The sequence below is a fragment of the Electrona antarctica genome (genome assembly GCF_951216825.1).
Source record: "Electrona antarctica genome assembly, chromosome: 17".
NCBI classification, from domain to species: domain Eukaryota; kingdom Metazoa; phylum Chordata; class Actinopteri; order Myctophiformes; family Myctophidae; genus Electrona; species Electrona antarctica.
The window spans coordinates 38,316,845-38,339,484 of NC_136798.1; the positions used below are offsets into that span (position 1 = coordinate 38,316,845).

At 44.0% G+C, this 22,640-nt stretch overlaps 2 protein-coding genes across 3 annotated transcripts in view; one reads left to right on the forward strand and one right to left on the reverse strand.

Moving 5' to 3' along the window:
• The window catches only part of LOC306941102 (clathrin coat assembly protein AP180-like), a gene marked incomplete at its 5' end in the record, with an annotated part of 64,512 nt that extends 57,018 nt beyond the window's left edge, over positions 1 to 7,494 (reverse strand). The window contains one exon of the mRNA XM_079526408.1: positions 7,365 to 7,494. Coding sequence (XP_079382534.1) covers positions 7,365 to 7,494 — 130 coding nt within the window. The remainder of the gene's footprint in view (positions 1 to 7,364) is intronic.
• Positions 7,495 to 12,722: 5,228 nt separating this feature from the next.
• pgm3 (phosphoglucomutase 3) overlaps positions 12,723 to 22,640 on the forward strand; it is a 33,602-nt gene continuing 23,684 nt past the window's right edge. The window contains exons 1-6 of one of the 2 annotated variants that reach the window (XM_079527084.1): positions 12,723 to 12,840; positions 14,892 to 15,104; positions 17,046 to 17,120; positions 17,593 to 17,702; positions 18,474 to 18,541; positions 18,814 to 18,947. In XM_079527084.1, the coding sequence (XP_079383210.1) occupies positions 14,895 to 15,104; positions 17,046 to 17,120; positions 17,593 to 17,702; positions 18,474 to 18,541; positions 18,814 to 18,947 (597 nt within the window). In that variant the 5' untranslated portion in view covers positions 12,723 to 12,840; positions 14,892 to 14,894. Of the gene's footprint in view, positions 12,841 to 13,343; positions 13,530 to 14,891; positions 15,105 to 17,045; positions 17,121 to 17,592; positions 17,703 to 18,473; positions 18,542 to 18,813; positions 18,948 to 22,640 lie in introns of those variants that run through there. The other variant, XM_079527083.1, reaches the window with a different exon arrangement.

The window sequence follows — 22,640 nt, forward strand, 5'->3', positions numbered from 1 at the left end:
GCATTATAATTTACAATGTAGGCATTTATCAGACGCTCTTCATCCAGAGCGACTTACAGTAAGCAAGGTGAACACATATACTTCAAATGCAGCGAACTATAGGATCACTAGGTAAACCAAGAACCTGCAGCACGAGTCTATAAACCATATCCTATAAAAACATTATCTGTACATTGAAAGTTTCCTGTTACCTGGTATCATATATAGTTTCTATAGTTTCAATTTGAAACTATAGAAACTATATATGATACCAGGTAACAGTGTTGTTTTTGTCGGTAGTAGGTACATTTTGATTTTAGTTTTAGTCATAGTCTTTTGAATAATTTTCATTTAGTTTTAGTCACATTTTAGTCACCTGGAATGTTTTAGTGTTTAGTCTAGTTTTAGTTGACTAAATATCATAAGATTTTTGACGGCTAAATCTACAGTTGATTTAGTCGACTAAAATGTATTTTGGCGGGCCTTGATGCCGTCGTAATGACAAATTTTACACTTGCTGAAAATAGCCGTTCTACAAGCTCACAACGCGTCGCGCTGTGAGCTTGTAGATCGTCTATTTTCAGCATGCAACTAATTGTAAAATGACTTATAGTGGATCTCTTGTCCACTAGTCCCTTCCTAACATTTTCTATAGTCTATAATTTGTTGACGAAATTGTCAGTATATTTAGTCTTATAGTTTTAGCGATCAAAGCTTAGTTTTCATCTAGTTTCCATTTCGTTTTCGTCAGTGAAAAAAGGTAGTCGACGAACATTTTTCGTCTTGGTTTTAGTCGACAAAAACAACACTGCATTGAAACTATAGAAACTATATGATACCAGGTGTAAACAATGAACCTCGCATATTATGTCTATTATGTATACTGTATGGCCACGGATTAAGATACAATCTACACTGTACCATCTTCACTTCATTTAACTCCTGAGTGCGTATACAACAGGGAACCAAATGGACCCGGATAAGCGTCCATTTGGTTCCATTTGTAAGGTACACACTTGTAAGTCGTAATTTTTGGTTCTTTACTATTATATCAATCATTTAGCCATCATTTAAGAATGATGGCTTTGATCCTTTCAACGACAACAAATATGGTCTCAATGTCTGTGTGCACAATACACACGCACGCACGCACGCACGCACGCACAGACACACACACAGACACACACACAGATGCACACGCACTCACACACACACACACACACACACACACACACACACACACACACGCACACACACACACACACACAGATGCACACGCACACACACGCACGCACGCACGCACGCACGCACGCACGCACACACACAAGCTGCAATCTGCAGGGTTTTTTAATGTCCTCTCCTAATGGAGAGTTAGTTACAACTATGTCCTAAATACAACAACGATGGATGGGGCATCTATATAGTGTACGACGCTTAAAATAACTTCATAGACATTCGACCAGAAAATGGCCGATCTGCAAGAGAAAAAAATCTAGTATTATTTGTGTATATCAACCTCTTATCTGTGTATATCAACCTCTTATCTCCATATTTTATCTTTTTGTGTTTTTTTCCCCCAACGCCCTACTTGATCGTCTACAGCAGTGGTTTTCAACACTTTTCACGTGCATTATGTGTTCCACATTTGAGCCACGGACCACCATTTGATGAGATTTAGCCTCGCAGACCCAAAACATAGAGAATATTTTGTTGTCGTTGGATGTGATTCTGCCCACAGTTCCATGCTGTATTCATGTTGGTATACCAGGGGTTCTCAACCCGTGGGTCGCGACCCCTCGGGGGGTCGCCAAATTATTTTAGGGGGTCCCCAAATTATTTTCAAAAAAAACAAAAAAAAAAGATTTTTTTTTAAATTTTATTTTCACGATTTTTCAAAAATAGCAGACCTACAAGCTCGTAGCGCGCCACTCGGTGGCGCGCTACGAGCTTGTAGATCTGCTATTTTTCAATAGCTAAATTATAACAATGCTTAAAACACCAAAAGGGGTTCCCGCCCAAAATGGTTTAAGGTTATTGTAGCAGTCAATTTATATTGGGGGTCGGGAGGGGGCGGGGCGGGGGTCCCGAGACATTGCCAAAGCATTTCCGGGGGTCCCCGGCCAAAAACGTTGAGAACCCCTATGGTATACCACGGGAGAATAGATAACAGGCAAACGTTGATCAACAATAACAATTCTTCTACATTCTCTAATTGTGTAGACTTCTTGTAAATTAAGTAATGTGGATGTTTAACAATAAATGGAACTCTTGAGAGCGTAAAATGAAACCAAATGGACCCGCAAGGGTCCATTTGGTTTCATTTTACGCTCTCAAGAGTTAATAATCTTTAATTTAAGGGTCCATTTGGTTGCCAACTCTCCATCATTTAGCTGGGGACCACCTGGAACCCCCTCAAGGTCCACTGGTTGAAAACCACTGGTCTGCAGCATCACACAAAGGTATCAGAAGTATAGCAGATCTACATGCTCGAAACACAAGCGTGAAGCGGCGCCTTTTGAGCTTGCCGATCTGCAATACTTTGGATGCTTTCGAATTGGAGGGATGAAAACAGACGATATGGAGTGAACGACACATACAGTGCTGTGGATTCCTGACGTGACGTTTTATATACGCGCAATAGTGAAACGATACAAGCGGGAGGAGGAGGAGGAGGGATGCAAGCCGCAGTATCTGGGAGCCATACTGTATAGCATTAGCACCGTCACCTTTGGCTGCGTAAATAATGCAAAGGCAGCCATTGGGCTGGATGCACGTGAATTATTCAGCAGGCGTAGCGGATTACTCGATATAACGGTCCCGGGTCCGGGACACGACACACACATGCAGGGACAAGGCCCGCCGGCCAGTGCAAAGATCAGACAGACAGACAGACAGACAGACAGACAGACAGACAGTGTTTTTTTTTTACTTATAATTTTTATCCCACGATTTTGTCACCCAGTGCCAATTATCTAATGTAATCCTGGGCGCTACACTTCCTCTGCCAACCTGGGGGGGCAGCGGACTGACCTCAGTCATGCCTCCTTCTATGCATGAGGAGTCCAAGCTTCTTCTTTTCACCTGACAGGGGGGAATTTCCCTGGCCGGACGTAGTGCGTGCATGGAAGGAACACGTCATTCCGACCAGTTCCTTTCCCCTCCATCAGGCGCCCCAGCTGGCCAGGGGGAGGTAGTTTTAGAGACCAGGATTACTGCATGTTTTTGTGAGGTATACCTACCCTAGGGGACACGGGGAGAACATGCAAACTCCACACAGAAAGGCCCTTTCGCCAACCCCACCTCGGGTATGGGCACTGGAGGGACGCGGAGGAGGGAACACGCTCCCAGCGCCCACAGTGTCCCCAGTGGGAATGGAACCCAGGACCTTCTATCTGTGAGGCGACAGCACTACCAACTGTGCCACCGTGCCCCAACAGACAGACCGTGTTTACGCCCTGCCGTACAACGGTGTCGTTGTCGCTGAAAATAGATCTACGAGCTCGCAACGTGCCTCGCGAATCTGCACAACATTTTCGAAGCACCGGCGCCCCCATCACATACGAAGACGTATAATATGAATCAAGCTCCATCAGTTCATTCAGATCAATAGAAGCTCTCTCACAGGCGGACCGAGTAGATCCATCAATACAGCGGAGTGTGATTGTTTTTTTGTTTTTTTTCGTGTGGTGTGTGAGCCATCCCCCCACGTCCCACCCACCCGGAGCCGTCTCGGTTTGCGCGCGGGGGGGGGGGGGGGGGGTTGATAGTGATTAATCACGATGTGCCGAAAGGCGGCCCCCCGGTTGTCACCAGTACAAATGTGTTATAATAAAGCTGTGAAGTTTGATGTTTTTATTCGGTCATGATGGTGCAGTTTCGCAGGGAGAGAGCTTGAGCTTTTTTGGGCTTCGATATAGGCCTGTAGGCTGCACCTTTTAACCGTGTGTGTGTGTGTGTGTGTGTGTGTGTGTGTGTGTGTGTGTGTGTGTGTGTGTGTGTGTGTGTGTGCGTGCGTGCGTGCGTGCGTGCTTTACGACTTAGGGCACGGGGAGGAACCAACACCCTCTCTGAATGGCCTGCCACTAGCTCCTGAATTACGACCCCCTCACCCACTTTCTCCCACTACCCCGCACGCACGCACGCACGCACGCACGCACGCACGCACGCACGCACGCACGCACGCACGCACGCACGCACACACACACACACACACACACACTCACATCAACAGCCTCTCTCTCTCTCTCTCTCTCTCTCTCTCTCTCTCTCTGGGCTGAAGGCAGACTCAAGAGGTCAGCCATTGGTCGTCATCGTCACGTCAACCACGTCCAGTTATAATGCTGGAGCCACGCCCACAGCAAGCGAAAGGCAAACCAAGTCATTGTGAGTCATTCTGAACATACTGTACAACCTATTGTACATACAGTATACTAACTATATACAGTAACCTATTGATCGTACTGCATACTGTACAACCCCATACATACTGTAATAATGGAATGGAATGAGAATGTAAAAATGAAAATCACTGGCGTCCTTGTTTAACCCATTTTGTACGGGAACCCCTTTTGGTGTTTTAAGCATTATGTTATACTTTAGCTATTGAATAGCAGATCTACAAGCTCATAGCGCGGCACCGAGTGCCGCACTATGAACTTGTAGGTCTGCTATTTTTGAAAAATCATGAAAATGTGGCCCAAATGGTTGAATATATATTCTTTCAGAGTGAACGTTTTTAACTCAAATCTTTGCTTCTGGGGGGCCACTGGAACAACATATTTTCAGATGGGGGTCGCCGGCCAATTACATATATTTTTGGGGCTTCTTGCCATGAAAATGTTTGAGAACCACTGTCAGGATTTAGAAGGCATTTGTAGAATCGTTCCCAGGTCAAAATGGGTTAAAACAGGCCAAAGGGAGAGGAAATGATCGCTCCTCCTAAGCTTAGTTAAGTGACTATATATACCCCCCCCACCTCTTTTTAAACCCCTTCCTTTTTTCCCAACCTGTACATGTCTTTATTTGAATTGTGTTGTTATTTTTCATGTCATGATTATGAATTGAATATACCCAGGACCTCATGAATGGAAACAAGACCTCATGACATCGGGGATGTCGAATTTTAGACTAAAGGTGGCCTTACACTAGCCGATAATCGGGAATTTTCTGACGCTCGGCGGGTGCCCGACTCAATCGATCTGCTCGGGGCCGCTCAAAGCGCGATCGGGATCGGCCCGATCAACATCAAGAATGTTTGATATTTGCTCTGCCCCACTCCGATTATCCTGTAGTGTGTGGTGCTATCAGATTTCAGATTGAAAAAAATCGGCTAGTGTAAGGCCACCTTAAGTGTTTGACCGTATACTCTGTTGCTGTTTATATTTCTGCCTAATAAAGTAGGCCTATATTCAATCAATCAGTCAGTATAGTCTGCATGCTGTATATTGTACTGTACATACAGTATAGGCTGTACTGTATAGAAACTATTGATCAGCATCCTCTCATTTCAACCCACTAAACATGCAATCTGTATACTTTTCACGTCTTATATTGATTGATTGATTGATTGATTGATTGATTGATTAACAGTTTGCAGGGAAAAAAAGCGCTGGGACGTACAGTTCAACACAATGTCTGATAAGAAAAAACTATCACTTGTTTCCATTGGGGTCCTTCATATTCATTTCATCAGAAATAATCTACCATAACTAACTATCTAACTGTAACTATTTGTTAATTTAAAAAAATCGAGCTTTATGTTGTATTTAATTGTTATAATAATTACTATATTTTTCTCTCTTTTTTGGGTTTGGGGGGTAGGATTTTTAAAAATGAGGCAAGGGGCAAGCCACTGGTTGTAGTTGGCAAAGAATTTGAATTATGTTTTATGTGCATTTTTGAGTGGTGTAAACCACTCCTACGACTGGCTTTGTTAGTTTACGTGTCTGTCTGTCTGTCTGTTCCAAAAAAATGAGCATGGTTGCTACGGTCACCCAGTTCACCCGGGTGTGATTTCATTACGTCAGACATTACGTCAGACCACAGCTGATCAGGCTATATAATACCTTACACCACTCAGTTCACACGGGTGTGATTTTTTTTTGTATGCTTGTACCTGTGCCTTTCATCTAAAAATTAAATAAAAATGTATATATATAAAAAAAAAAGAAATAATCTACCATAATCTACCAAATACATGGTGTACAGTACTATTGTGTTAACATACTCTACCAGATGTAGGCTATATAGTTATTAACATACCAAACAGATGTATAGGCTACTATAGTACTTGATTACTATACTTAGTATACTTGGTTAAAAAGAAAACATCATAAACAACAAAACCAATTAACTATTTCTATCCATTAAACTGAATTGTGGATCAAACACTTTCACCTGGACCACAGCCTACTATAGGCTACAGCAGCACACCCTTAAGACCGACCGCAGTGTCCTGCCTGCTATGTTTTATGCACATCGGTGTAGCTTACAGCAATACCTCTGGCTGGCTAGTTTATGTGGGGTGGAGGAGCAGCAGTGTATGCCAGGGAGAATACATGTAGAAGAGCATACTGTACATACTGTATATGGTGCTGTACAAAAACGACTATTATAGATGCTATATCGTATAGAATCTGTAGTTATCTGTTATGGCTGCAGGGCCGGTTCTATATTGGGAAGGGAGGATGGATACAGCCGTGATGTGTCCTCCTGCCCATGCACCCGCAATGAAAAGGGCAGCATTTTTTTTTAGAGAATAGATAGATAGATACACTGATATGACGACAGCATCTATAGTTTTCTGTGCATTTCGGTGTACTGTCAACCGACGGGGTGCTGAAGGAATACTGTTGTATATGTCTCCTTCAAAGAAGGAGAGGATATAGATAGATGGATAGATAAACTATGATATGATGATGATGATAGCATAGCACATCGTTTTCTATGCATTTCGGGGGTTTACAGGGATTTGGTCTGAGGGGTGCAGTCAAAACAACTATATATACGGTAGTGCAGTGTCGCTGCATCTGCATGCAGTATAGTTATGAGATCCTATAGTAGCCTATGGCTATTGACAGCAGGTATATAGGACACCTGCCGGTTGATCAGTAGTACTGCCTGTAGATTATAAGCACAATACCCCCCCCCCCCCCCTTCAAGTGGGGGATTCCCTCTTAAAGAGCATGGAGGCGTGGGGTTCGAAATCGAATCATGCGTATTACTGGTCATGAAATGTATAAGCCTATAGGCTATATTATGGGATCACTAAAGGTTTGTAGCCTATGTGTGTGCACGCACGCACGCACGCACGCACGCACGCACGCACATACACACACACGCACACACACGCAAGCACGCAGGATTAAAAAAAAAATGACACTTACACTCCAGGTGTTTCTTCTTGGGCGCCATAATTTCGTGCGTGGTGGCTTTGCAGACGCCGCGGGCCATGTCCGATCCCGTCAGCTGGTGCTGCGCAGCGGCAATGCGATCCGTGAGCGTTTGCCCCGACATTTTCTCTCTTCGGTTCTCTGCTGCTTGTGTAGCGTCGTGCAGTGCAGTCTCACTCACTGTATACCACGTCAAGACCACCACCTCTTCGTCTATAGCGACGTGTAGATTTCACCCAAAAGAATCAATCAGTCAATCCTTGTGAAAAAAAAATGGTCGCCAACCAACCCGGTTTGCAGGATTTGGGGAATCCTCGGATTCCGGTGCGGTCGATCTGCCTCCCAGTCCCGTACGGATAGGCCTGTGACCTTCTGTATATTGGACGCACAAACACAACGCACACACACACACACACACACACACACACACACACACACACACACACACACACACACACACACACAGCACAGCACAGCACAATGAATGTTAAATCGCACATAGCCTGTTAGAAATGTTAGCATCCGATCGTCATGCGCTCACGTACACGAAAGATAATTATTGGTGACATTAATTTATAAGGAGACTTACGGCAAGGTTGCGGTCGCTGTAGGATCCCACCACACACCCGCTTTCCAATTCAGAACCGTGGACAGCGACTCCTCTTCTTATGTAACACACACTCCGCTGTCAGATCAAACGCTCTCTCTCTCTCTCTCTCGCTCTCTCTCTCTCGAACGCTTTTCGTCCCCAGTACGACGAGAGAAATGATGATAACAGACACGCCACTAGCGGGTTGAAAATGCTTCCTCTACACGCGACCTATGCCTGCAGGGTTATAGATTCTGACGAACGTAATAATCTAAATGAATAATCCATATATATACGCGGGTCGGGTCAAACTATTCCACCGAAGAATACAGACATGGAGGGAGGGAGGTTTGGTTTGGCTGACTCCCTTTGCCTCACGTCAATGACTGAATGAATGAATGAAAAAAAAGGCCCCTTTCCTTCAGATATAACGTTTTTTTCCGAGGGACAGTGTCTGCAGTGCACAGTCAGAGGGTCCTTTTATGTTTATTATTAGCCTGCTGACTGTGTATCTCTCTTCTTCAGAGCTATAGGTCTGTTCCCGTGAAGCGCTTTGGTTCGACGACCGACGCCCGCCTTGCCTTGCCTGCTTGTTTTTAACCCCTTCCTCCCCTCCTCGGCTTGTCCGTCCGTCAGGTAGCCTGCCTAGTAGCCTATACACGTCGACTCGCCCACCCCTCCCTCCAAACGCTACGATGAGCCTGAGGATGATGATGATGATGATGATGACGATGATGATGATGACGATGACGCGGGGACGCACACGGGATAAAACAGGAAAGGGAAAAGAAGATGGAACCAGATGAAGAAAATTCCTTAGCAGCTATAGGTCTCTCTCTCTCTCTCTCTCTCTGAACAGATCTACAAGCTCACAACCTCGATGCGACGCGTTGTGAGCTTGCAGATCTGTGCTTTTTGTGGCAGTGTGCACTGCCAGTGACACCGTCATGGGAACAGGCTGCACTGCTGCAGGCGAGCCACCATGTGTGTATATACTATAGGGCCCTTATGGCGAATACGAGACGGCTCGCCCCTTTTCCAACTCGCCCAAAGCGGCGAAGATCGGCCGCCTCAACGGGAAGAGCGGTCGCCCCAACGGGAAGAGCGGTCGCCCCATGCACTATGCACTATTATTCATATGACTATGCGACAAAAAGGGGTTAATTAATTTCCGAGCGTGCGTGACTCAACTGCAGCAGCATGTCCACGCACGGTGCACGCATGCGGATTTACGCGCGCGCACATTTATTGATTTAGCCCAGAAACTGACATCATATCGGTGTAGCCTCTATACCTGAGTGGTCCAGTATTCATCTCAGTCAGGCCTCTACAGACTACAATGTGAGGATATGTGATATGTCTGTGTTTGATATTATATAAAACACTGAATAAACAATCATAGTAGCTTATCCAATGCCGGTATATATTATAGGATATAGGCTACTAATATGATGATATTTGGTTTTTATTTTTCTGATGCCTGGTTCTGTGGTTCATGGCAAAATAAATATATACATACATACTCATCATGTATTTAGAATAGGCCTACTGAACAAACAGCCAATAACAATTCATATCATAATAGGCAGGCTATTTGTTATTTTAATAAAGGAATATCACTCTATACCTTTAACCAGTAGGCATATACGCATGGCATGTGGACATCTGCCATAATAGGCAGGCATGCAGTGGTGGAAAGTAGCCTATAGTAGGCTACCGGTACATTTACTCAAAGTAGTATACATAGACCTATCTATTTTAGGCTATTTCCAAACTTCAATAATTTGACGTCTATAGGCCTATAGCCTATTCGACTAGGCTATACAGTACTCCACTACATCTCAAAGGCAAATATTCGAAAACATTAGACTATCCTTTTAGTCTAACTAACGTTACTTTGCATGTTTTGTTTATTATTAGCCTAGCTATTATAACACCACTTCAGAGCTGTTTGTTTTTACGAAAGCCTGCATGTTGACGCAATAAGGTTAATAAAGGGAAACCTAATTGTCTCCACCAGGCCGAAGGCATGGGGAGAGAGTATGTTTTGCACTCCGTCCGTGTGTCCTTCCTTCCTTCCTTCCTTCCTTCCGTCCTTCCGTCCGTCCGTTATCAGCTAATCTCCGGTACCGTTGGCCCGGTCCATGCCAAACTGTGCACACACACTTCATGGATGCCAACGATGAACCTCTGCCCCAAATATTCCTCAACGGCCTGTTATAGTGCCACCATGAGGCCGATTTAGGCAAAACACATTTCTGTAGATTACCCGTACACATTTTATCCGTATACATCACACAATTCGGTATACACTATCTACATAGTCATGTGATCAACACGGATTTGCACCATTTCCCATCTTCCATCCTGATTGGCTAATATTGGCTTCCAAAGCTCACATGAATGGTCCGTTTCGAACAAAATGCCACAAATCACAAAAACAGTGTGCAATTTCCTTGACATTATACACGCACATTTCCACTAGGCCGAGGACGACATGCCACTCATTATTTTCCAAATCAGCCTCATAGTGGCGCTATAACAGGCCAATTCCTGTTTTTAGCTATAACTGCATCAATCTGTATACAACTTATGTATGCGCACTCCCTAGAGGCCATGGAAAAACATTTTCCCTGCATCCCTCCACATCTGCCGGTTATAGCGCCACCATGAGGCCGATTTCTGCTAAACACATTGCTTATGTTAGTCGCACAGATTTCATCCAAATCTCACGCAAATCGGTACACACGATCTCTGTAGTCATGTGATCAAGACGAGTCTGTTGGATTTCTCAGATTCTACACTGATTGGCTAACATTGCCTTCCAAAGTGTTTTGTTCAAAATGCTGCACATGTCCTGCTCATCCAGAATTCTATCCTCAGAGATGCTATGAGTGATCTGGCTCTGCATTTCCTCAACAAAATGAAGACAATTGTTGCAAAAAACAAACAAACAAAAAAACATGTTTATATTACTCCTAAACATTTTGCCAAAACACACACAGTCCTATCCTCCTGGTGGAGACCTGTGCCCAGAAGGGCACTTTTTCTAGTTATTAATTTGATTTGTAAAACATGTATTCAAAAATAAATAAATCTAAATCTACTGCAAGGTTAATAATGGCAAACCATTATTAATTTGATTTGTAAAACATGTTTTTTTTTTTCTGTTTTTTTTTAATCTAATGCTGCGTTCGAATTCATTCCCTATGCCCCATATAGTGCACTACTTTGGGGTTCCGCCATTTTGTTATAGTGTCCGAATATGTAGTGAGCATTTTTGCACCCTAATGTAGTGGACTGAAGTATCCCACAATGCACCGGGAATTGTGGGGACCATCCGATGGTCACTACAAAAACACAGCGAAGCAAATCTGCCCCATAATGCATTGCGCAAGCTCGCTCTTGAGCGCACATGCACGCGTTTGCGCGCTGCTTCTGCATGCATGCGCTTATTGCGCTCCAACTCAGATGAGGCAGAAGTTGAACCAGCGAAAGAAATCAACACAAATGTACTTTTTAAACTTTCGTTTCCCCTCTATTTTCTTCCCTGGCGGATCTCGAAGCTACAGATCTCGAGACAAATTATCTGTGCATTTATTTGCAATTGTTTTGTTTTATTTATTTATAATAAAACAATTAATTTGCAATAGTATTACTATTACTAATCTGATTCATTGTATCACCCAGGCCCAGCGCATGACGTTAGGAGAGGAATGAGTTGCTTGCTGTAGAAGGCCTTATATTTTAATAGTTTTTGGATTAAGGTTGGTGAGGTTGTAAAGCTATGTGCTAAAGTCCAATATATATTTTGTACATGCATGTGAGACACTAGCCCTGATACATGACTGCCACGATAATCATCATGATGATTATCATGGCATTAATTGTGTCTCCGAACATATGTTTTATTAATATTAATTAATTCCTGCCATTAAAAAATATATGTTATCTAACATTATTTCATTGAATTGCACTAAATACATTAAAACTTCATTATGTAGGCAGTAATTTATTGGACTGCTGTTTCTGTTAACGTCTGTATTGTGAGCAGAGCTTGTAGATCGGCTACTTTTGGTAATTCTTTACCAAAAGTACCCGATCTACAAGCTCACAACACGGACGTGTATGAACCCCCCCCAGGATTAGCGGGGGTTCATAATCATGCTGCTGATACTTTCATATTGTCAAGGTGGTGCACTGTTTTCATATTGCTGGATAATGGATATAATATTAATTTATTGATAATAATCATAGGCCTATATTATTTTAAAAGAATAACCTTTTTATCATCATTTCAGCAGCAGCGTTTTGACTGTTTTTTTGTAGTCTTCATATCCAAATGAGTGTAACGGCCGGGATGATTTGTTTATTTTTCATACAGTTCTTTATGAGGCGATCTGAAAAAACCCTATGGGATTACAATGCAAATAAAAAGTACATGAACCCGCGGACCTATAGTGCCCTCTACCGATATTGACGTCAGAGTCGGTGCTCCCCATACAGGGAGTATTGTCCGAATTAATCACTATTTGAGTCCACTGAGTCTGGGTCCCCGTATGGGGAGTAGGGAGTAGGGAACAACCCTAGCAATTCGAACGCAAATATGTTTTTTTGTTTGTTTGTTTTTTGCAACAATTGTCTTCATTTTGTTGAGGAAATGCAGAGCCAGATCACTCATAGCTGTAAATCGTTGCGCGGCACCGCCGTACGACGAGGCATAAAGAAACGTGCTCCAAAACAGGGAAAGGGGCGGGGCCAACGCAGCCCTGCACGCACGCACGCGTCCTAGCACGCATCCCGGAAGCAGCCACGTCACACACAGAGCAGAGGAGCAGGAACTAATACAACATTAATTCACAACACACACACACACACACAGTAAGTACAATGTTTATATCATTCAGTCATACTAATAATGAACACTAACAATTAAGCCATTTACATGATGAAGGCAAAGTTCTCGTTGATAGATAATGTAGTGTAGGGAGAGAGATCAATGCGTTGTGTTGTGATGATAACTGATGTTGTGCTGATGTGTGTTGACTGTTGTGTTGTAGTAGCCTACTGTAAATCACTCTGGATTCAGAGTGTCTGCCTAAATTGTGTGTTGTGTTGTTGTGGTGTGTGTGCGTGTGTGTGTGTTCAAGGTTCAAGGAGTTTTTATGGAGTCATTCCATACAAGTACAGAACGAAATTTGATTAGGTGACCCTGGTCAGGCATAAAATAAGTGTGTGTGCGTGTTTGTGTGCAGTGTGTGTGTGCGCGCGCATGCACGGGTTCTTTGTGTTGTGTTGTTGTCTAGCTTTTGGGTGTGTCAGATTAAACTTTATTGAGCTAATCTATTTCTATTTGATAATACTTCTGAATAAACTCTGTCTCCATGAGTCCCCTCCGCTTGCTTAAAACCCATTTAGACCACCATCTGGAAATATGTTGTTAGGGACCCCCTAGCCGCAATTTGCAACTCATAAGTAGCTCATAACATCTCTACGGGGGATTTTTATGAAAAACAAGCTCGGCAGATTGAAAGAGAATAATTCAAGCTTGGACTACAGCTGCAATGTTGGTGAGTTTAACGTCGTTTAAGACAAGCAGATCGCAAACGCAAAATGATGAGTGGGGAGTCAATGGAGGGTATTGCAACTCTAGATTCATCCCATTATAAAAAAATCTAGAGTTGCAAATTGCGGCTAGGGACCCCCCAGAAGCAAAGATTTGAGTTAAAAACGCTCTGAAAGAATATACATTCAAAGATTTGAGCCACATTTTCAAGATTAAAAAAAATATAGCAGATCTACATACTCATAACATAATGCTTAAAACACCAAGGGGTTCCCGTCCTGAATGGGTTAACCTATAACGACCTGCTTTATTTAATTATTAGAAATATGAATTTAAATGCATGTGCTTTGCTTGCTGCTATTGTCATGTGAGTGACTAACTGAAGTGCTGTGTTTTTGGCATACTTAATGTAATGTGCGTACGCTGTGAAGCCCTTTGGATAAAGGTGCTATATAAATCCACACTAGAGTTGTTCACATACTGATAATTCTGCCGATATTGCGTAAAATGTTGGTATCGGTATCGTCGAGTATGCCAGTGACTCCACTTTATTTAGAAAGCATATATTTAAAAGACACTGTACACTTGATTACCAAGAGCAAAACAATAAAATTCCTTTAAAACAGGCCTGAAAATCCACCTTTCAGCAGGCCCAAGGGAGAGGAAATGATCACCCCCCCCCCCCTTCCTTTTTCCCCTCACTGTATTTACAGCGTTTCATTTTTTACTGTGATAATGATTTGATTTTTTTTGTTTTGACCTGTGATGATATTGAAATTGAAATGTGTTGTTATTGTTCATGTCTATGAATTGACTGCATGGGGTCTAAATGGAAACCGCAAGGCCATCCCTTTTGACTGTACTCTGTTGCTGTTTTTTGAGAGGCGCTAGCCCCGCCTATATTCAGCTAATAGTGTAGATTTTCGTCCTACACAAACATAAAATTCCCATTGAATGGAGAATTTACGTGATATGTGTCTGAGCAAATAGACATTGAGGGGCGCTAGCCCCTCCTATAGCTTTTACACGTCTCAATATTTGCCATTGACAATGAAAGGAGACATTAGGTCAAATGTCTGCCACAAAATATGATGTAAATTTAACCAACCAATCACATGAATTCAGCTGTTCATGAGATCATGTATGATGATGTATAATGATAAGAGCGCCCCTCCCTCACTTCACACGAGTGTGATTTCCATGATATACACTACACACTGGTATCGAATCGGCACTCCGTATTGATCGACTGATACTGTACGCAAGTTATGGGAAATCGGTATCGGGAAGGAATCGGTACATCTCTAAAATGCAGGTATATCTTCACGTTGTTTTTTGTGTTTTTTTTTTCACGACGCGTTTCAAGAAAATGGCCCAGTTCGAGGCGGTATCCCAGCAGTCCTTGCTGCATCCGAAGCCGGCGGGCCTGGCGTTGCAGTACGGCACGGCGGGCTTCAGGACGCACGCCGGACACCTGGACCACGTCATGTTCAGGATGGGCCTGCTGGCCGCGCTCAGATCCAGGAAGACCCGGGGGGCCACCATCGGAGTCATGGTGACCGCGTCGCACAACCCCGAGGTGACACAAAAGATCCACTCAATTGAATGTCTTTGTGTTTCCTCTTGATTACATTTGGCATGCAGTCACTGTTGACGTGTTTGTATTTATAAAAAACAAAAAGACTTCTAAATCCTGACAGTTTTCTGAAAAACCTATGTTTCGGTCAGTGGTGCTCAACCTTTTTCATGTCAAGGACTCCCAGAATTATCTCTATTTGGCCACCGACCCCCCCCATCTGAAAATATGTTGTTCCAGGGACCCCCCCCCCCCCCCCCCCCCAGAAGCAAAGATTTGAGTTAAAAACGTTCGCTCTGAAAGAATATATTCAAAGATTTGCGCCACATTTTTGCGATTTTTCAAAAATAGCAGACCTACAAGCTCGTAGCGCGGCACTCGGTGCCGTGCTATGAGCTTGTAGATCTGCTATTTTTCAATAGCTAAAGTATAACATAATGCTTTAAAACACCAAAAGGGGTTCCCACCCAAAATGGGTTAAGCAATATTACACGAGAGGCTTTACCGTCATTAATGGCATGCCTGCATTGCTACAAGGAACGAGCCGATAGGCAAGTTCCGTAGGCAGCCACAGAAGTGCCATTAACTAATGACAGTAACGCACATGCTTGTTTAAGCACGGCTGGATGGCCGTTTTCAACCAATCAGATTGGCTTCCTTGAAACGACCTGTTGTATAATTGTTCTTAGATCATAAAGCAGGGCTCTTCTATCAGGGCTCTTCAAGAAGAGGGTCCCGGGACCCAATAGGGGGAGATGGAGTTTTCTCTTTGTCAATTATCTGTACCTATATTAGCCTCGGTCTGTTCCCACTCTCTGCACGCACGCACACACGCACAGGCACACACCACTTATTATTATTATTTTTCTTAGGGTCCATTTTGTAGACCGAAACATCATCATGTAATTGATAAATGACGTCAGGGGCGGCAGGTTCCTATAACGGCAGTGGGTGCCCCCCGCCCCGCCTCCCTGCCCCCCCCCCCCCCCCCCCCCAGCGGGGGAAAAAACATTTTTTTGGTACTTTATAATTTACAGTTTGCTAATAAATACAGTGGTGCGCGCTTTCAGTTCACAACAATTAACGAACACATTAAATTGTTTCAGCATCTTGTTTCAACATTTCAGCATGATCAACAGTAAATAATTAAATTGTTTCAGCCATAAGCGGCGGGTGGATTTTACCTTTAGCTAGGTGGGACGACGACGCAGATTTATTTATTTATTTCCCCCAGATGGTCTAACAATGTCATGATTTGACCAATGTATTACCAATCTCGTACACCATTGCTCACGAAAGCAAGATTCTTGACCCAATTACAGCCACTGCATCTTACCTTTTAATTAAAGTAAAAGTAGTCTGAGGAAAAGGAACAGTTCTGTTCCCCGGACATTGTTTTGGGATATTTTGGCTGAGATGGCTCTGTTTGTCAAGTCTCAAGTCATGGCTCTTTACAGACGGGCCGACGGTACACAGACAGCAGCCTCGCCGCTGACTGTGTTAGTGTTGTGTTGCTGCAGGAGACGGGGTGTGAATGAACCGTGCGGTCACTGGAACAAAGCCACCGTATTAGCATTTGAATACCTGTTCTGTGAACACCGTAAAGGTGTGTGGCTGTGCCTACGTGACAAAATGACCAGGGGGAGGGGATCTTCAGCCTTAATCTCAGTGGGTGCTATTTGGTTTATTATTTTTTCAGTGAGTGCCCAAGCCCTCAGGCACTCCCAAAGTTGACGCCGCTGAATGACGTGGTATCGTATCGGTATCGGCATAGACTGGCATACTCGCCGATTTATAACCGTCAATTCAGGGAGTAGCGGCAGAATTTCTGATACCGGTATCGGAAAACAACTAGTGTACGACGTACTTTATAAAACATAACGATGATGTTCCCTTCTCATTATTATCATTGATTCCACCTGTGTTCCTCCTCCCATCGTTCAGGAGGACAACGGCGTGAAGCTGATCGACCCCATGGGGGAGATGGTGACCCCGGCGTGGGAGGGCTACGCCACGCAGGTGCAGTGTTGATTTCCTAAGACTAAAAACTTGACGGAAAATGTTCGTCGACTACCTTTTTTCACTGACAAAAATGACATAAGAACTAAATGAAAACGAAGCCATGATGACTAATGCTAAGACTAAATATACTGTCGATTTCGTCAAACAAATAAAAACTAGACTAAAAATACTAGTGTACAAGAGATCCAGTAATAAGTAAAAGACACAAGTCATTTTACACTTTGTTGCATGCTGAAAATAGCCGATCTACAAGCTCACAACGCGTCGCAGCGCAACGCGTTGTGAGCTTGTAGATCTGCTATTGTCAGTCAGTGTAAAAATCAGCCATTACGACGGCATCAAGGCCCGCCAAAATGCATTTTAGTCGACTAAATCAACTGTAGATTTAGTGGACTAACACTAGAACATTCCAGGTGACAAAAAAATGTGACTAAAACTCATTTTGCTGCCCAAAAACAACACTGCGCAGGTGGCCAACGCGGAGCAGGACGGCCTGCTGGGCGCGCTGGGACACGTGGTGGACGCAGAGGACATCGACATGTCCCTGGACGCCAGCGTCTTCGTGGGCAGAGACACCAGGTAATGTTGACGACGATGACTATGCGGTTACAGTGTTGTTTTTGGGCAGGAATGGCAGCAAATCTCTATTTTGGTTTCAGTCGTAGTTTCTTGAATAGTTTTAATTTAGTTTTAGTCACATTTTAGTCACCTGGAATGTTTTGGTCGACTGAATGTCATAAGGTTTTAGTCGACTAAATCTACGGTTGATTTAGTCGACTGAAATTTATTTTGGCGGGCCTTGATGCCGTCGTAATGACCGTTTTTACATTTGCTGAAAATTGCCGATCTAGTGTAAAATGACTTATTACTGGATCTCTTGTCCACTAGTCCCTTCCTAACATTTTAGTCTAGTTTTTATTTGTTGACGAAATTGTCAATATATTTAGTCTTAGTTTTAGTCATCCTAGCTTAGTTTTTATTTAGTTTCCATTTAGTTTTCATCAGTGGAAAAAAGGTAGTCGACGAACATTTTTCGTCTTAGTTTTAGTCGACGAAATCAACACTGCTACGGTAACAAGTCAAGTGGGCAGCACCTTGGACATCTGGGCACCTACATGTAAATTTGGCCTTTTTTCCCCAAAATGTTAAAAAAAATAACATTAGAAAAATTGTCTGGCCTGGGCCGGCAGAGCGGTCCAGTCACCTATGCTGGTCCCCCCCCCCCCCCCCCATCTCTCTCCCCCTTTCCTGTCAAACTACTGTTAATCTATAATCTACAGTCTTTTGAATAAAATTCAAGCCACAATGTCAACCCCCCCGTGTGTGTCCTGTGTGTCCTGGTCATTCTAGGAGCAGCAGTGTGATTCTGTCACAGGCCGTGTTGGACGGCGTGTCTGCTCTCGGTGCTCAGAGCAAAGGTGACCTCATAGTGACACTGCTACTGTATACAGTGTATATATAAATATATCCCTGTGTGTGTGTGTGTGTGTGTGTGTGTGTGTGTGTGTGTGTGTGTGTGTGTGTGTGTGTGTGTGTGTGTGTGTGTGTGTGTGTGTGTGTGTGTGTGTGTGTGTGTGTGTGTGTGTGTGTGTGTGTGTGTGTGTGTGTGTGTGTGTGTGCGTGTGTGTAATGGATTGTTTTGTTATCTTAACGGGTTGATGTTGTGTGGTCCTCTCTCCTCCTCTACCAGACTATGGCCTGGTGACCACGCCACAGCTGCACTACATGGTGCGCTGTCACAACACACAGGGGGACTATGGGGAGGCCACGGTGGAGGGATACTACAGTAAGCTGTCCCAGGCCTTCATTCAGCTCACCAGGAACGTAAGTATGGGTAAGGGTGTTGGGGAAAGTTCACTTTCTGCATGAACCATGAACTAGTTCAGTTCACAGTCCACAAGTTTAAAAATGAACTACCGGTAGTTCAGTTCATAGTTCATCATTCAAAATGTTGAACTAAAGTTCATGGTTCCAAAAATGAACATTTTCTTTTCTTTTTACCTCCCAATACGTTGCTGCGAGCTATTGTCACAATGATTGCCACAGCCCATATAGAACCATAGACTTTATTCCTATTGGCAATAAAGTCCAAACCTTAAAAAGCGCTAGCATTAATTAATCTATCAATCGCGTACTGCCAGGGTTTTATCGCGCGTGACACTTACTTTGAAGATCCAAATATCCGTAATTCCGTGTTCCTGTGACAAACTGATGTCTGTGGTGTCTTCACCGGTTGTTGTTCTCTCGGTCGATGGTGGATAAAGCCGACCGCGAGTATCACAGCGCCTGCTACAGGCCGTTGAAAACGCTTGTCTGGCCCAGAAACTGCCACCGCAATGTCGTTTTTGAGATACAGCGGTTTTACTGCAGGGCTTAGAATGGAAGTAAATGCGCGCGCATCTTCAAAATGGCCGGTTGTGTGTTGTGTTGTTGTCCCAGAATATCGTTAGCGGTAGCAAGATCAGCTACCCATCGAAACAGATCAAAAAGCGATTAAACAATTCAAACCTGAGAAAGCTGTGTTTGGCGTAGAGGTTAGAAAGATTAGGTTCTCGTGTTCCATGTGTTCGGCGGCAGGTGGGTTGGGATTAATTAAGTGACAACTTTTACAATATGTCCATTACCATTATCCACATTAATTCCTTGTTTATTTTTCTACATTTTGGAAATCATAGCCAATTTAACTCTGAGGTGCCCACAATGTTTAGGTGCCCAGTGCCCACTCTTCCTGCACCCTTTCGTAATGTCAAATTCCACCGAATCAGTAATCCTTCTCCACTTTGCTTCTGTGTTGTCATAATGGGCCAGGTGAAAGCATGCACCCGAGCTGAATGAAGGCACGGGACAGCTTAATGTAGTAACCCTCCACCAATGTTGTCCCTGAATTTCTGCTTGATCACAACGTGTCGTGTCCGCGTGTGAGCTTGTAGATCAGCTATTTTCAGCACGCGCAAATATGCAGGCTGTGAGAACGTGAATTTAATGCACCCTTCACCAACCTTAATCCGGTCGTCTTAACGCACCCCTCACCAACCTTAATCCGGTCGTTTTAACGCACCCCTCGCCAACCTTACTCCGGTCGTTTTAACGCACCCCTCGCCAACCTTAATCCGGTCGTTTTAACGCACCCCTCGCCAAATTTAATCCGGTCATTTTAACGCACCCCTCACCAACCTTAATCCGGTCGTTTTAACGCACCCCTCGCCAACCTTAATCCGGTCGTTTTAACGCACCCCTCACCAACCTTAATCCGGTCGTTTTAACGCACCCCTCACCAACCTTAATCCGGTCGTTTTAACGCACCCCTCGCCAACCTTAATCCGGTAGGATTTTTCAAAAATAGCGGACCTACAAGCTCGTAGCGCGCCACTTAGTGGCAAGCTACGAGCTTGTAGATCTGCTATTTTTCAATAGCTAAATTATAACATAATGTTTAAAACACCAAAAGGGGTTCCTGCCCAAAATGGGTTAATTAACACCAGAGGAATTCACTCTGCCACTATCTTCGGGACAAAGATGTTTGTTTTTGCGGGCTGGGGGGGGGGGGGGGGGGGAGGAGTGTGTTTGACACAGAGACCAACCTCTGGCTGCACACGCCTTCTACACAGATTCAGAAGGACGTGAGGATCATTCAGCCTTTACCTTACCTACAATGGAGAGCTGTACATATTTGGTGGCTGGAACTTGTACCAGAACCAGTACTTCGATGATCTGTGGAAATTCAGTCCAGAGACCTTCCCATGGAAGAAGGTTGACTCCAAGTAGGCGAAACACCCCACATGGGATGAACAATGCTCTTGCATGGTGGGAGATCGTATCATCCTCGTTGGAGGATACAACACACCTGGTGACCTGTGTGTCTTAGACCTCAGTCCTAGCCTCAAGACATTATGCAAGCTATATAGCACTTATTCAGTACGGTCTGGATCAGTCTGAACTCCCACACAACATCAGGTGGGAACTGGCAACCATGACTACCAACAGCAGCTCAGAGAATAACATAACAAATAATCAAAAACAGTGAATAAATAACATAATAAGTTAACCTATTTAGACCTGAGGCCGATTAAAAAAAAAAAAACGCCTCCTAAAAGCTAAGCTAAGGTTTTCCAAAAACCTTCAAATTCGTATTTAAAAAAAAGTTTTAAAAAAAAGAAAGAAATGATGATGCTATGTGAGGTGTATGTGACACAGAGGGCGCAGCCAGCATTTAAGGTAAAACAACGTATAGGTTACACCAGGTCTAAATGGTTTAATGGCGATATGTCGAGTTCAGCTCCTGTCTTGGTAGCCTGGAACTCACCTATGCTTTTTATGGCATAGGCAGCTCCCGGTAGGATCCGCCGGGAGAAACTATGCGCAGCTGCGCGACATGAGACTAATTACTTAGAGCGACACAGAGAGAGAGGAGTGTGTGTGTGTGTACATGTGTGCGTGTGTGTGTCAATTTAACAAAGGTGCAGACGATCAGAAATCAGCAGAGAGTGAGAGATGTTTGTGCTACTCTATGCCGAATTGAAGTGGACTCGGACCCAGACTTTTTTTTTTCTCCCTGGAAAAAAAAACCGTCTGGGTTTCCGAGGCTACTGTCTTGGCTGCTTTTTTAATAGAATCTATGTTTAGCTCGCTGCATAGCCACATGCTGTACGTGCACGTGGGGTGAGAGCAGAAGAGTGAAAAAAAAACGTTGCTTCTCAAGGGCATAAAGAAACAGGATGGACGACTTGGACGTCAAAACTGAAGCTGTCCTTCTTTTACTGTGGCTGAACTAACCGCAAAGCTGCTAGTAATCACTTGATTGCTGATAGGAAACACCTGTGGAGCATTCAAAGGTGGACTTTATGAACAGAAACCCCTGAGCGAGACACCAGCTTGATCCAGTATGAGAGTGGCGACACTAGCGTTGACTCCCATTGTAACGATGGAATGCGGAAGTGCTCATTCCATCTCAATGGGATCGTTCCAATGTTTGGAACTATAGCCCATAGCACCCCGTGTCGCCACTCTCTTACTAGATTACTCTGCGAGAAACAAACGACAGTGGCCTGCCACTAGAGGGCGCCAAACAGCACTGAGGGAATGTCAGCATATTATTGTACCTGAAATGAAATGAAATGATTACTATATTTACCCAGGGTATCTGGGCTAAGCTCAAGAACTTGTTTCCAGCCAGGCCCTGCTCATAGAACATTTCATCGTAGTGGTTCAATGCCTTGTTCAAGGGCACTTCAGCGGTGGTAATTTTAACGTGTCGGACCGCTGATTCGAACGGGTGACCTTCCGGTATCAAGACCGCTCCGCAATCCGTTCGGCCACCGCTGCCACTACTCTGTGGCAAGCCCCCAGAGCGGCTGGCCAATGTTGAAGCCGCCAAACCGCTAGTTAGCATTTTGCCAACAAGTGTGACGTGAGGGGCGCTCATCCTACATCACATTCCACACGCAGCCAATCAAATCATCGCTATGGGTTACACACATTGCTCAGCCAATCAAATCATCGCTATGGGGTACACGCATT